General features: G+C 39.1%; 2 protein-coding genes across 3 annotated transcripts in view; one reads left to right on the forward strand and one right to left on the reverse strand.

Annotated features, from left to right (window-relative positions):
- LOC131084154 (bifunctional heparan sulfate N-deacetylase/N-sulfotransferase 3) overlaps positions 1 to 16,137 on the forward strand; it is a 162,916-nt gene that overhangs the window by 56,376 nt on the left and 90,403 nt on the right. The window lies entirely within an intron of this gene.
- PRSS12 (serine protease 12) overlaps positions 3,019 to 16,137 on the reverse strand; it is a 31,156-nt gene continuing 18,037 nt past the window's right edge. Inside the window, exons 8-13 of the mRNA XM_058025333.1 lie at positions 14,783 to 14,924; positions 10,989 to 11,194; positions 10,228 to 10,306; positions 8,174 to 8,296; positions 5,033 to 5,313; positions 3,019 to 3,409 (exon numbers count right to left, since the gene is read on the reverse strand). Coding sequence (XP_057881316.1) covers positions 3,102 to 3,409; positions 5,033 to 5,313; positions 8,174 to 8,296; positions 10,228 to 10,306; positions 10,989 to 11,194; positions 14,783 to 14,924 — 1,139 coding nt within the window. The 3' untranslated portion in view covers positions 3,019 to 3,101. The remainder of the gene's footprint in view (positions 3,410 to 5,032; positions 5,314 to 8,173; positions 8,297 to 10,227; positions 10,307 to 10,988; positions 11,195 to 14,782; positions 14,925 to 16,137) is intronic.

Consider the following 16,137-nt stretch of genomic DNA (forward strand, 5'->3'; position numbering starts at 1 on the left):
CTTGTGGAATACCTTTCAAATAATGTATTTTTTGCAAATAGTTAGGACTGGAAAGTTGGAGGGAAAGGGAGGGTTTGAAAGGACTGGGAAACAAAATCTGTGAGGCCGGAGCTGAGATGATCAGCATGCGGTGTACTTGCTGCTGGGTGTTTGGCAGCTGAGGTCAGCATTCCTGCTGGAAGTGAAGGGAGCAGAACTGTGGGCTCTAATTACAGCGTGCACTAGATCTGAGGAAATTACTTTCGGTGGTTGTGTGTGGTGGGCAGATAAGAGCTGTCATAGGAAACTCAGGGTTTTTTAAAGCATATACTTTTTCTGCCCAAGTGGAAGTACATGAATGCGTTTTCTTGTGTGGCTGTAACAAGTGGTAGCACACGTGTAACTGGTGATGCGTGGTTACTCTGCTTTTAACAACCCTGTCATATGGCTTATTGCTCTGCATTCCAAGGTGGTGGCTGCCAAGCCTGGTGGCCAACAATCAGGAGTGTGTACTCTGAAATCTCTTCATCTCCAAAACCACTGGGACCTCTGTAATAACCTCAGCACATCTGCTCTGCAAGGGCACTTACTTGCTTAACTTAAATAGGCAAATGCAAGTGTTTTCATGGTTTGTGCCATCCTTAACACAGTTACTAGACAACTTTAAAAGTGTAGGATGAACTTAGGACAACGTAACTGGTCGGAGTTTTATATTTAGGTTTATATTCTTTTGAGAAAGATGGTTTCAAGAGTCCCCTTAATCAGGTACAGGTTATGTGAGTTTTACCCAGCTGATGTTCTGCAGCAGCTGCCTGTACATCTGTGGTATTAACTAACATACAGAAATTGCAGTCAGTGTGGCAGTTTTTATTGTATACATGTACACCATCAGGCTCACTGAACAAAAATGAGAATGGCATAAGATGGAGGCAATTTCATTTTATGTTAGAAACTGAGAAGACATGCTCAGCATGGAAACAGTGCAACATTTTAAAATCTAACAAAGCATTCTATTAAAAGCAAAAATAACAAAGTACTGTACTAAATCTAAATGTTTACTACACTTGGTGTGCAGGTTTAGTTCCCCCCCACACACACAAAGTATCCTGTTTCTGTGGTGCAGCTATTAAAGGGTGATTATGTCCCCTGTATATAACACGTATATATTGCACTATGTAGCCTACTTCACCACAAGTCTCAGTGGGTCTTGTACAGCAAAACTTGGATGTTACATGCAGATACTTTTGACAGACTGACTTCCCTTGTAACTAAGGGCTATATAGAAGTAAAAATGCAATGGTTTTGAAGTTGACTGGCACAGTGTTTTGCATTGGTCTAACTGTAGGTGGTCACAGTACAGTGATTTATGATGTTTTAAAATATTTTACACTATTTCAAATAGTGTGTAATTACAGAGAACTAAAATGTATTAAAGCACCTCATGTACTAGTTTAGCACCAGTTACAATAATTAGTCCTGACCCTTGAAAACTTAAATTTGAGGTTGGAGATATTAAGGGCTAAATGTTCAATCATATGGGCTTCAGCAATGTCATAGCCACGTCATATGCAAGTGAGTCTTGGATATTTGTTATAACACCAGAGAGACACACAACAATATAAAAATGAATAATTGCCCACTTAAAGCATGAATGCAAGCACCCCACTTTTTCACAAAACACCACACAACACAGTCATAGCCAGTTTGGGGAATAGGAAACTGGGAAACAGTCACTGGTGGTCGCAGTTTGCACAATCACTATGTGGTGACACTCATCTGCCACACTTGTCACACTGGAGTGTTTCATGGCCCACAGCTTTCAGTTGTTTTTACGAGCATGGTTGTTACTGTGATGCATAGAGCACACTTGGACTCGTCAAGGTCTTTGACCTGTGGATTGTAGTGTCGTGGCTCCCTCCCCAGTGAGTCAGTTCACAGGTGATTTCCAGACTGATGCCTTTCAGCGTTACAATAAGGTGATTACCTGCTGTGTTCTAGGTTTGGTGTGGTGGCCCTTTCTCAATGGATCAGTAAGCTGGTTATCAGTGCGTTTTTTTAATAAGTTGCTAGGGGTTTCATGGCATGGGGAACAGTATTTGGAAACGTAATTAAAGGAAATTAAGATGTGTCAGTGCTTTAGAAGTCACTGAAAACTAAGCTTTCCTATGAGATCAGTCTGAACCAGTGTTGCAGCTAAGCAGGAGAGAGTTGTCTAAATCTTGCTTTATAGAAAACATAGTTTAAGACTTTATAGACCTTTTCAGACAAGTTTTGGCTCAACAACTCCATTGTATGCATAACTTTGTCTGGTAGGATTGACCGAGGTTCTTGGCGCTGCTTGAGCAAAGCCCAGCAGTGAAAGGATAGAGATGTCTGTTAGTCCAACACTGTACTGACAGCTAGTGGTAAATAGGAAGAGTGAATCTTCAAAATGCTGTATATACTCCAAACTGTGAATTTCAGAAATAGGACAAATGCTACCTAAGTGAAGTAAATAAGTTGTTGCTCCTGCAGTTGTGCAGGATGTTGTGGGGAAACTGTCACTGTACTGCCTGTTTTACTTGGGAATGTACTTTAGGCACACCAAACTGTGAAGACATTTAGCCAATTAACTGGGAATGTGATAACTGACCATTATTTTCCTTCCTGCATTTAATACATACTCAGAATTACTTATCAAGAATCAGGCTATGAGTGGTCTCAGAAGCTACTGAAACATGAGTCAGATTTAGCGGACTGAGTGTAAAATCGTAGGAATAATAGACTAAATAAACTAGACTGAAGATTAATTGAGATCTGTAATTAATTGTAGAGAAGCGTGGAGCATAAATAGCTTGGAGCAACAGTCTTGTGGGCAAAGTCTCCAGCTGTCCTGCTCCAGTATTAACTCTAGCTGGCTATCACTTTTCCCCTTAGATACATAGTAGCTTGTTCATGCAATATTTAAACTTCTGCAACAGGAAGGACAGTAATCCCTAACTGGAAGGCTTGAGTGTATACAGCTTGGATTTAATGAAAACAAAAACACATGAATCAGTTTCCACCCACTGTGGGCCCCAGCTGTGCACTGCATGTGCTGTTCAAGTTGTCCTGCCTCAAAATTTGGTTTTCATTATGGGCATTCATAGTTTGGTCACACTTTTAATCCAGGGTACGAAAGATGAAACTTTTGTGTAGACACCTGGGGAATCTTTGACCCCACAGCCGTAGCCCCAGGAGGTCACACCGTACACAACCCAACTTTCCCCTGGGCGTTCACACATCAGTGGTCCACCGCTGTCTCCTTGACAGCTGTCCACTCGTTTCTGTTCCTGCACGTTTCCAGCACAGAGCATTCTTCCTGTGAATCTCCTTTTGTAGCGCTCCTCACACACCCTCTTGGGAAGTAAGGGGATGGCAGCCTGTTGCAGTGTTCTTGAATAAGCCCGTCCTAAAAAGGAGATAAAAATTGTCTCATTACAATGGTCAGTCTTGGAAACATAGTTGTGACTTAATCCGATTTTTGCTCTCAAGTCTTCACACTGCTTTGTCATTACATAACATTTCCGGAAGCAAGACTACTGAAAAAAATCTCTGCATTGCATATGATATTAAAATATGGTAGATATTGTAAATGTAAAATGTAGATGCTTTTTTTAAAAAGTAGCTTTTCTTCATGTGTTCTCTGGATTTTTCCAAGGATGGGGTTTGGTTTATTCTGAGCACTTAGTCTTCTACAGAAGAGCATGCGCTTTAACACCTCTGTGGAAGCAATTTTGGGGAGTCTTGAGCAGCTGAGAGTAAAACAGTAGAAATTCTTTATTTCTGTGTCATCAGTTCAAATCTAGTGTAGTTCAGCCTGAACAGGTGCTGCATCTTCTGGTGGTTTCCAAGTAGATCTTTCTACTTTTTTTCCATATCTTGCACCTCTTTCAGTTGAAAGCATGGGAAATGAAAGCCACTGTTGGTTTTACTTTTTTTTAAGTAAAATCTTATAACTTGTGAAGCAATTATGATTCATATAGTAAGTGTGAAATGTCAGCTGAGGTACTGCAATGATGTAAATTCTTACTACAAACTGAAGCCAATTACTGCAGTGGTTAATGTTTCCTGAAATAGATGTCCTAAGTTAACAGTATTGCAGGACTTTGAGTGAATTATGTAAAAAGGCTAGACAGAGCTAGGCAATGAATTAACTATTGTTTTTAGCAAAAACCCACCCTACACGTCTCTCTCATTCACTGTAGTACCGTCACCCTGACATCTGTGCACACAGATTAGTGCTTGTAAAGAGGAGGGGCAGATACTTGGCCTTGCCTTGTCTCCTTGGCAGTTCTAGTGAGTCACTGGAACAAAGGCTCAAGTGTGGTTGCTGTCTTGCACTGTATTCAGCACCACAAAAAGATAAAAGTAAAACATGGTTATTAATTTGTGAAACATTTAAAGGCCAAAGACCTTTGAAGAGGAAGAATCTTGTACTGACCAAAAAAAAGCAAGTAGAAGCCTGGAGTGCAGATTGCATTGAGGCTCTTGTAAATTTTGGCAAGATGTTCTGTTATTTAAATCAAAGCTGGTTGAAAATGTCAGTGGTAACAGGGAACACTAAAATGTTATTTAAAATTCTATCGTGCATATTTTCCATCCATTTTTCTATTGAAGTATTGTAATTTCAATAACCTTTTTAAAATTAAAATATTCATGGTCCTTACCTTTGAAACCTTACATCTACTAGAGCTGTTATGTACTGAGGCAGGGGGTGATAAGCTGCTGTGCAGGGTGTGCCTAGCAACAAATAAGCTTTTTATTCCTGCTTGTCATTGTTAATGAGGCCACTTGACTGACAGGGTCTGTGATTTAGAGTGGCATGGTTAATCACTGCTTGGATACAAATACAAACTATCATCAGTAAACAAAATACTGTCATTCCTGGTTAAAGGATCAGGAGAGAAAATATTTGCCTATGTTAAAGAAGAGCAAAATACTTTCATTTTGAGCATTTTGTTCTTTAATTATTTGAAGGGTTTTTTCTAAAACAGCCTCAGATAAGCAGACTGGTGCATGGAAGTGATTTTACCTGTGTCACCCCATCCCGTGATGAAACAGTTGGGAGCAGTTTTCTGTGGTCGCTCCCTCCTCAGTGGCAAGCAGGCGGGTAGAACGTGGGTGCTGAACCTCGCACACTGTTCCTCGGGCCCCTGCAGCCTCAGCAAGGCAATGTCGTAGTCGCTGCTGTCAGGCCTGTAGTCCTTGTGCACCACAATCTCCTGCACTCCGATCTCCTCCTCGTACTCCTCCAGCACCAGCGTGTGGTAGTCTCCAACCCGCACTACGTAGTTGCGAGTGTTGTTGCCATACCTGAGATGGAGGTGAAAACAAACAGGGCTGGCTCGGGCAGAGTCACATCCTGAGCATGCTGAGTTCATCACTTTCTTTATTCTTCACATAACTAATGTTAGCAAATGAGTTTTTAAAGAGCAAAAATGCTTTCTCAAATGTTTACACTGACATTTCAGTGTGTCCTAAAGAATATAAAAACCTTCTGAGGTTTTAGGTTGTGCCATGTTCTTTTTGAATATTTTCACAGGGCAATTTTCTTACGGCCATTTGCCATGACTGGCACTTAAATGTACAAGGTGTGCATTATAAGTTTATTTAGGGAGGGTAACACAAACTGCCAGTAATTGCAATGACAGCCTGAGTACTGACATCACTGGGATTCTCCAAATAATTACTGGAATGACAGTAGTGTTCAGGCCTGCTTCTTGGGTTGATTGAGGAACTTTAGAGGTGTAGGTAACTTAATAAAAACCTCTTACATCAAGTGAAATTATAATAAGGATGACAAAGTATTTGTGCATCACAAGCACAAACTATTGTCAAACTGATAGGAGATCTGTAAATCTTAGGCTTGTTTTGCATCTGATACAATCCCAGTTTCTTTCACATCATGGTCAAAATGGTAAATACATTAGAGATTACTACTGTGGCTGAAATAACAATTTTCTGTGCGTGTCTTTGAAGATTTTTGTATTATGCACACACCTTCCCAGGCAAAATGCAAACATGAGAGTACTGTTGGGTACATGTATTTATTTTGAAATATGGCTAAGCTAACAGAAATATTTTTCCTTTTATTTCTCCCTTAATAGCCTTCAACAGGAAATTTCTAATGTGCTTGGAAAAAATAGTACCCACAGTGGCCCATCGCCTTTCAACCTATGCCTGTTCTTTTTATACCATCCAGCAATGTTCTGGTCTGCATAGCTTGTTAAAGCCTGCTTGAGGAGCAGCAGACAAAGCAGAAAAATTACAGTTTTCTGCACAATATATAGCTGTACCACTGAATATTTCTTCTAGTTGTGGGTTGCATTCCTGGTTGCCTGGTTGTAAAGCTTTCTTGGTCTAATCCTTGAAGTCTTCCACAAGCAAAATTTCTCTTCTAGGCTTTATGGAGAAAACTGCAGGCTGTGAACAGACATCCCTTCATCCAAAGATGAACATCTATATGGGATACATTATGGGTTTTTCCGATGTTTCCTCATGTTTCTAATTATCCAGTTATTTTTTCTAAATGTATGAACTTTCCAATTTCCCTATAGCTGTCAGAATAACTCAAGACAAGGATGAGTTATAAAACAAAAAATAGCTTCAAACATTTTATCTTAAATAATGTATCTGCCAAAGTATAGAAACCAATAATTCCCCTGTAGTACTGGTGAATAATTCTAATAATCATGCATTAAATTAAGCTTAATTTTTATTCCTAATATAGATGAGCCCACATTGGTTACTTAAGCAGTGTTCCAATTTCCAGGGTATGAGAAATGGTATACTGGCCTTTCTGTTGTCCATCTGTGGAAAATATGTGAAGAAGGCACTTGATCTATAGATAGCTCCTGGAAACCTATCCCTGAAAATCACTCTGAGATCATTTGGAAGTTCAGCCCAGCCTGTCCAAAGCCAGCTTGGAGCTAAAAGGCTTCCCTCATTTACAGTGAAGAGCAGTGCATCCACCAGGTGTTGGAGCTGCATCCTTATGTCTAACTGCAGTTTAAACATAACTTCTGGGACAAAACAATACTTTGGTCCCTGAGACCACAAGTGACAGTTTCAGGGCAGCCTGGGACAGCCCCTTGAGTGGCTGCACCAATCTGGAAGTACCACAGTGTCCTTTGCTCCAGCCATGCTGCTGCCCCATCCTGTGGGTGCTTTGCAGAGTATCCAGAATTGGCACTCTTTGGCACCACATTCAGTTTTCAAGCCTGTAATCAAAGGCTTTCTCAGGATTCTCAGGCAGCATCCTTGGCAATCACTACAGAGAAAATGAACAGGGAAATAGGAAGCCATAGTCTATGAATTTTGACGAAAGCAACTTCAAGAGCTTCCATAGTTCTGCAGAATCACCTAGGATGTCAGTGGAAATAGCAGGTAATTTTGCTAACTTTGACTACTTCAGCTTGAAATGTTGCCAAGGAAAGTCCTCCGTGATTTTAGGACACAAGAAAAGATGTGCATCTGGTGTACAGCCTAGGTAATGCACACCTGTATTTGAGTAAAAGTGTATTTGACTTTTCATTTTTGTTACTAGTGTGCAAAATTAAAGACTCAAAATCCAAATTTAAAACATTTGCAGCTCACTTAAGTGAACTCTAGCAAATACCCTCAAAATTGTAGTGCTCCTCTGTTTTTTCCCAGCCCATTCCAATGAAATAGTCACTAATCACAAGATTAGCTTCCTTATTGTGCAAATTGATACTTTTATACTTCAGTAACTTCATCACTAGTGAAGTCCTGCATTTAGTTACTGCTGTGATACAGTAAAAATGTCTACCATTGTCTGTTGTTACCAAATTTAATCTAAAATATTCCAGTCCCTATGTTTGGTGTCTGCTCACTTGTCTTCACTATAATCTAAAAGCCATAAGCTGCATTTTTTTTGAACAGAAAGTTAAAATGGCCAAAGTGTTATCTCTGAAATACTGAAATCAATATAAATCACATGAATGATAACACCCAAATAATTCAATGCATTAGGGTGTTTAGTTTGTTTGAGGGAAAGGAGGTTGAGCAGTAGGGTTTTTTAAAACCAAAGGCCAACTCTTGGCCTTTCAAGCCCATGGAACAGTTTTCCACAGGCTTGAACTGTAATGGTTTTGCATATGTCCAGAAGAACAAAGCAGTTTCAAACACGGTGCTCTATTGGAGAGAGACCCACCTTTTAAAGCAGTGTGCAGCAGTGAGGACCCAGCAGCTGCTGATGAGAGTAGCACCACACAGGAGTCTCCTGTCACCATGAGAGGATTTCAGGCGCAGTGCCACCTGCCACGGCCAGCCGCCCCTGCAGGAGTGACACACGGTGCTCAGTGTACAGCTGTGGGAAACTCGGGTTACCTGCAATGGGCATCCTGTTGGCTTTGTTTGACTGACACAGCTTACTTACAAAATTGTACTCTTTATTAAGGATGGTGAATATTTTATATCCTGGCAACATTCAGAACTCCTTTTAACAATGGTCCACGTTACTTTACAGAGAATTTGGGCGTCCAGCACTCTTAAGTGCTTCCTCCCACAGTCAGCTATTTGAATTTTCTCTTCTCAGACTGCATTCATTGAGCCAAAAATACATTCTGTGGGTTGCTCGCCAAATACCGTCCAAGTCAACAAACAGAAATTTCCTGTCAACTGCAGAGGGGAAAGGGGAATTTCTTGAAAAGCTGAACCCAGCATCCATCCCTGTCTTCAGGAGAAAGGGAGGTGGCAAAACAAGAGGTATAAAGCGACTGTAAAAGTCTCAAGTATAGAGGAGCACCTTTTTTCAGCCTGTGATTATCTGTTTTTTATAGTAGATCTGGCCATATTTGCATACCTATGAATACAGGATTATTTCTATTTTGCTGGTTTAATATATGAGGAGTCAGAGAAGGGAAAGGGAGAGAGATGCACCTATAAGCAATGTCAGCATCCCAGAGTAAGCGACAGGTAGTCTGAGTGTTTTCTGAGTACTGTCCACTTGAATGGGTGTGCTGGAAAACAAGAGCTGCCAGGGGCCATCTAGTCCAGCATCTCAGAGTTACCCTTGCCAAATGTTTTAAAGTAAGGTGGAGGAGTTTACTTCCCATAAAGAATAAAACAATTTAGATACTTCTCCATTTTAAAAGGTAGGATTTAATATGTTTTTATAAAATGAGGTGATTTAGACAGCTTTGGATTTGCTGGTACATATGTAAGTATCCAGTTATTTTCAAACTTCCTCAAGTTCCTTGTCTTAATGATTTCTTGTGACATTGAGTCCTTTTCTGATACATACCTATGCTCCCTTTCTTGAATTTGAAGCATTTCTGCATGCACTGTTGGATTTTCATCACCTTTTTGCTTCATCTAACATTTCTGTATTGATTTATGATGAGACCAGCTTCTTTGCTCTTGACTAAATTGTGCAATACATTTATTTGTCACTGTTGCATTTCAGCAAGTGTCCTTAGAACTCATATTCTAAGGCAAGAATTCTCAGTCTCCTCCTGGGCTGTGCATTATCTGTTATCTCATTTGTGTCTTTACAAAGGTAAGTCATCCTACTTTACTTTATCTGGCTGTGTAAAATATTTTTCTGGGCTCCCTCTTTGATACTGTTCTTTCAAGCTCTCCCACTTGGGCAGTGTCTTCTTAGAAATCGATTGATCAGTGCTGTACATGTAGTCTGAAACAGATTGCACGATGCTTGTAATGATGCTGTTAGTGTATTTTTTACAATGCCTTTTGTAGGATTGTGTAAATATTTTTTTTGTGTTTAGTCGCAACTGTTGAAAAAGTAAAGTCAGTGCCTCCTGAATTTTTAGTTGTGTCATCATCAAGGCTTATTTTATGAAAGAAAATAAGGTCTTAGGCTGTGAATCATATTCAGGCCTCTTTTTTTGGTGTAGGTGGCATTTAAAACCTTGTACTACATTCATATCCCTGTTTTTATAGCTCCTGATATGAAGATATCCTCTGAGAAAAGTAAAATAGCTATTTTGTAAGTTTAAAATTTAACCCATTCACAGACTTTACCCACAAGATTTTCAATTAATGCTGCAAGTACTTATCAGTTAATACCTTTTAATTTCCTGCAAATTTGTTTTGGGTAGATTTCTATTCCTACATCATGACAAGTCAAAAGAAAAACAAAACAACAAGCCCACAATAAAATTGCAAATTTGGCAAACCAGTTGTGGCAAATACATGTCTTAGAAGCTTTATATTCTAAATTATTTGGCTTTACCAATTATTTACCGTAAAGAATTTTTCCCACCAATTATTCGCTTTTGTCGACGATGGAGTAACCTCAGCCCACAAACAGAAGCGAGAGAATCTAAACCAGAAAGGGAGATGTAGAGAGGGTTAAACTCAACATGAAAAGCGGCCAATATTCAATGAGAGGTAACCTGAAAAAAATCTAAAGGTTGAAATTATTCTGTGTTTCATGGTAGTTGTTAACAGGCAAATTTTGATTGGGGAAAATAGACTTAGGAATTCTTTATAGCTGAGATCTTTTGACTGGGGAAAATACACTGAATTCTTTCAAGACTTAGAAATGCTTTGTATCTGAGTTCTTTTGACTGTGGTCAGTGTATTCACACATTTGCTTCTCACATGTAGGATTTTATAGGGCTCTTCCTTATTTCCTGTAAGTGGAAGCAAACCTTGGCCAACCACACAGATCTCTGTCCTTATCTGAGTAACCTACACCTTGAAAAGCTGAAGGGAGCTGCTTAGATTTTTGCATCATGTCCCTCAAGCACCTTAATGAACATGGTTGCTCTAAGCCATAGCAAGAACTACCCTGTAATGATTGAGTAGTCTTGGTGCTTCCTTTCTGCAGCTGCAAAGAATAAGCTCACAGTGTCAGCAGAGAGAATTCCCACCCCTTTTGTTCTAGAATTGTTTTTGATAAAGCTGTTCCCTCTGTGAGGTGGGATTGCTAAGTCTGTCTCTTCCTACCAGGAACTTGCTCACCTGGACCTGTTGGTCTGCCCCTGGTGCCAGGGCCTCACCTTTATTGCTGTTCCCAGGGACTTTCTTGCTCAGGTGGTCACAGATGACCCCTGCATCCTCGCTGTGCCGGCAGTTGTGCATCCCAATGTCCTGTTTAATGCAGTCTGCCAAGGATCTCTCATTTCCTGTACACTTGACGTTATCCACATGGATGGGGCCTTTGCCCTCACCGAAATAGGCCATTGTCCTTGCTCTAGCTGGACCTCTGCAAACAGAACATTTTTTTTAATTGTTAAACATTTTGAGGCATTATTCTACATTTTACTCAAATTTCCAAGTGAATAGTCAAAGACACTGAGGTTTCATTCCAAACCCTGTCACTGTTTCACTTGCTAACAAGCACCTTCCACCACCTCTCTTATTCTGGTATGTAGAAAAAAGAAAACTGTGACAAAATTGTTACATTTCATTAATTTTTAAAAACTGTTTTTGTGTATCTAGTTAGAAGGCAGTGTGCAAAGTATTTTACATTGTATCAGCAATTCATTTTGCCATAAAACAAAATATGTGAAAGCTGCTTTTTCATAATCTCTTTAATCCTCGTATAAACTCAGCATCTGTGGAAGCTAAAAATAATTTGTTCAGGTCTGATTCCCTCAGAGAGATGGGCCAGTTAAATACTTGCAGTGCAGTAGGAGCAATGATGTACAGACCTATCAGTTGTTAGCAGTTATTAAAATATTTTATTATCATGTTTTTTACAGGGCACCCCATATTTGAGGTCTAAAAATGTCATGTGACTGGACACCAGTTCAGTGTCTGCACCCCCCTGTTCTTGGGAGGAACCCAGTACTTGGTGCTTTTGCAGCATTTAAGCATCTCACTTGGCAACTCCTATGATAGAGTATTACTGGTAATTAGTTAAAGTAATCTTCTTAATTTATAAATAGATATTTTGTTGTATATGGTTTAAGAGGCAGAAGGAATTATGAGTGACAGCCACCCAATTGGCTATATAGATAAGTGGGGCAGGAAGCCACAGACACCTCTAAGCGTGCCTGAACTACAAGTTTACCTGCTGGTTAAGAGCAATTCACTGAAATTTTACTGGGATAAGGATACGTGGAATTCCAGATAATTAAAATACAGGTTTCCATTTTAAAGGATATTTTATAATTGTATATTGTGAAGTATTGCTTCTGTGCACACAGAACTGTAACTGCAGATGTGATGAAATGCTGGAGCACAGAAAGAGAATTTGACTATGAAACTGTACTAGGCAAGAAAGTATTTCTCTCCCTTTACAGCTCTTTTTGTACCTCTTTAATACCTGCAGTGTTGGAAAAGGTAGGTGAGAATGGCATGGAGAGTTTGCATCCCTTCTTGAACTGGGTTTGGTCTTTTGGGGAGCAATCCTGATTTGTCAAACCATTTTCAAAGCTTCCTCACAGTAGAAATGTGACTGGCTCAAAGTGAAGCAGCTCTCTATTGCCACATCCATGTAACTGAAACATGAATGTAACACAGGAGCTTCCTCCCTTTGGAAACTTTTGCACGTGGATAGCTTTGCCTGTGTGGATTTTTTTACTATGTGCTGAAGGGTAGCTGGGCAGGATTTCCAAGTATGGAACATTGGTTAGAATGCAGAAATTGTAAAAAGCCAGGAAAGGGAAGCTCATGAAACACTACTTGAGAGACGATACCACAAGGTCAACTGTCCTTACATATTTTCAATTTCCATGGTTAGGAGGTATTTGCCAGATAATCCAAAGCCTTAACTGCCTTTGGAACCAGTATAGGACAATCTCTGCCTAAGGAGTTTACTATGATTTGACTTGTCAGTCCCAAATAGTGTGACTCTTGCTCCAAATGTTTTTCTTTTGTGAGGGACACTCTGATTACAGATAACCACAAAAAAAAAGAGTCCAGCTCTCTGATACCTGTGGGCAGCTCATGTGTTCATGTTTGCTGTTACAACACAGTGACACAGTACAGGCACTCATTGTAAATTCTTACCTGGTTTTGGTTTCTCTGTCAAATGACAAAGTTTCTGCTTTAGGGCATTGTTTTAAAGTTCCTCAGGATATTGAAAACTACTTTGTTATCAATCACCAACCACAGTATTCTTATCCTTCCCCAGAGAAGTATTTATTGCAGTCTAGTGCAGAATTCTCTCTCCAGATCTTATCAGTTACTTAGTAAAAGGGCACTACCTCCTTCTTCCTACCTTTGTATGAAAACAATCTATCTCTTACTGTGCATCAATAATCTCTCAGCTTGCTGATAATGGGAATGAAAGCTTTTCAAACCCAACCAACCAACAGCACCATAGAAAACCCAAACCAACCCCCACTGAAAAACATCTCAGGAAACAATTGTAAAAAATCGTGGTGTTCTTGAGCAAGGAGTGCAGCTTAAGAGAGGAAATTATGTCATATAATTGGGAAATCTCTGAAGGTACAAATGCTACATCTATGTTTTTGTTACATGCAGGAATGTGCCCTTACAACTGGCTTTAGTGCACCCCTAACAAACACGTGTCCCTTAATTGCTGCTTTCCAAGCCAGCACTGATGACCCTCAGAGAAACAACCTTTTTGCCAGTTCAGATCTGTCCCTGGAGAGAAGTGACTTCCGATCTTTTCCTCTCAGTTCTCATACACCAAGGGCCATGCAGAATAACTATGCTGAGTTTTTCAGATGCAGTACTATTATTATTTTTCATTATATTGTTAATGAGAAAATTAAGTGGATTAGGATAGATGGACACCTATCCTAGAATTAACAAGTTAGGTACCTTTTAAGAGTGATATATTGACTTGTCAAGTTTTGCCATTTTGAAGCCACAGTGTAGTACTGCTTTTAAACAGGCTTTTACTAAATGAATACTAGGCAGTTTTTACAAGGTATATATTTTGTGTTCAGGCATAATGTGATATTTGGTTGGACAAACTTCACATGGTTAGATACAACAAACAGTAAGATTTGTATTTTTTCAGCTCAAATTTCTTTATAGATACTTTGGAGATGACATTTCACTAATTTCCTGTTGTATTTCACCACTATTCTGGGTATTTTTCAAGTCTTATTAGTACTGCTATTTATATATCTCCCCTATAGTTATCTTTTTGCTGCTCTTGGGTATCCAGAAAAAAAATGCTGATGACTGGTGTAAGCCTGATTAAGTGATTTCTTTCAAAAGTCACACATACATTGCAGTGCTTTTAATTAGAGGGTGGGTTTCTTCTGTCAGGTCTATTGCTGTATTAAATGAAGCTTATTGAAATTACTGTCGTGCAGACTGGAGCCATAATCCCTTGTGTAACAGTTTCATCAGATCTTCGAGCTACATCAAATCCAGCCAGATCAGTAAAGGAAGGAAAAACTCCATTAAATCAGGAATTCAGTAGCTGGTGTGCCTGCATCTAAATTTGCAGTCATCATATCCATGCCTTGTGACAGTGGACACTGACCTGTTTTTGAAACTAATATGACAACTAAAATTTTGTATTTAATTAATAGATTCTATAATTTGGAATGTTTAACTTATAGTGAAAAGTATTTAATAACTGTCACTAATGTGCATTTTTGTTGTCAGTCAGACTGACACACTTCTGAATACTAACATTCCCATTCCCAGTTATGCTACTTAATGAACATTCTTTTTGAAGACATAGCCTTACTACTTTTCATACAAATAGTAGGAATGCATTTTTCTAAAAGAATGCCAAACTGACAAGTTTTAAAAGACATACATTATCTTATTAGACCTGTTGTGGTATTTGGTTGCAGAAACTTAAGATTTTTAGATACAGAAAACATAACTTGACAAGCAGCCTAATGAGTTTTCTTACTTGTAGCCAAGCTGTCGGCAGACTACAGCTGCATCCTTATCAGACCATCCATCATCACAAATTGTGCCCCACTGGCCATTGATAAAAATCTCCACACGTCCTTCCTTCTTATTCTCACCATCCATCAGCCTGATGGGAGGACCTGGGAATAAATTACTGCTGTCAGCTCACAGCAACAGAGGCAAGAACTGGTACTTTTAGTTATTTTCATTATATTTAGTACAACTGATATTTACATTCAACAAGCCTAATATCAGTGGTTAAAGTAGTCATATTCACCCTGGCTGGCAAAATGAAGCAGTTTGTACAAATTACAAAAAAAATACTAAATACTGCCGTACTTTACTCTTCAGCTGATTCCTTAATTCCAAGTCAATATGTGACATAGTTCAAAAATTGACCACAATTTACACAAATGGTAGAAAACACCTGAGATACCTTTGATACAATACCCATACAAGCTGGACAGATTTTCCTTAGAGACACTTTATGAGTGAATGTAACTGTATCTCATTCCATAAATCCATTCTCAAACTGGTTGCTGCTGCTCCTCCTAGCCACTGTCTCAGCAAAATAGTACAGCATTGTGTTGAACTTGAACTATTCCTCATCACGGTGCACATTTTTCTGCAGCATGTTATTCTACATTATTTTTCTAGCAATTTAAATTGATTGTTTAATCAGATACTTTCATAATATGAAATTTCAGTTATGTGGATTAGTCAGACTTAGTTGATCATGGTTTCTGCAGTGCTTGGCCTCTAGTTAAGTTTTCACTCATTAGGCAAAGTACATACTTAATTCTTACTCTAAAATGCCTCTGTAGCCTGCAAGCAATGCAAATACCCTTAAACAGTTATGAATTCCTCAGTGGCCTCTTTGTCATGTTCAAGGGAGGATCACCTTCTCAATCTTTTCGTGTAGCATACTTGGTAATCTTTAATATGCTCATGAGAGTTGCTTTTTAGAATAATGGAAAAGACTCTTCCTCATTCTTCTAACCTATTCCCAGTCTTTTCTAAATATGTGAGGATGAGGAATTGCTTAATTGCACTCTTAAAGCATTATTTTGAGATAGCTGCATTTGCTGTTTAATTCAGATTAATTCAGGGTATGCATAACTTCTGTATACCAAACACAAATCTGGTCAGCGCTAGTTAAATCCGGCCTAAGTCATTAAATGGATGCAGAAGTATTCAAGTAAGAAACATCCAAGTATGTTTGCTTGCAATGTAATTTAAAGTATATTGTGTTGGAGTTCATACTGTATGGACAGTTACATGGATTAACCTCACCAACATTCTGTTTACTTACACTGTTGTGATCTTACTGAACAAATGTCATTACTGTAGTAT

This window comes from Melospiza georgiana, chromosome 5, assembly GCF_028018845.1.
Source record: "Melospiza georgiana isolate bMelGeo1 chromosome 5, bMelGeo1.pri, whole genome shotgun sequence".
In the NCBI taxonomy this organism is placed as follows: domain Eukaryota; kingdom Metazoa; phylum Chordata; class Aves; order Passeriformes; family Passerellidae; genus Melospiza; species Melospiza georgiana.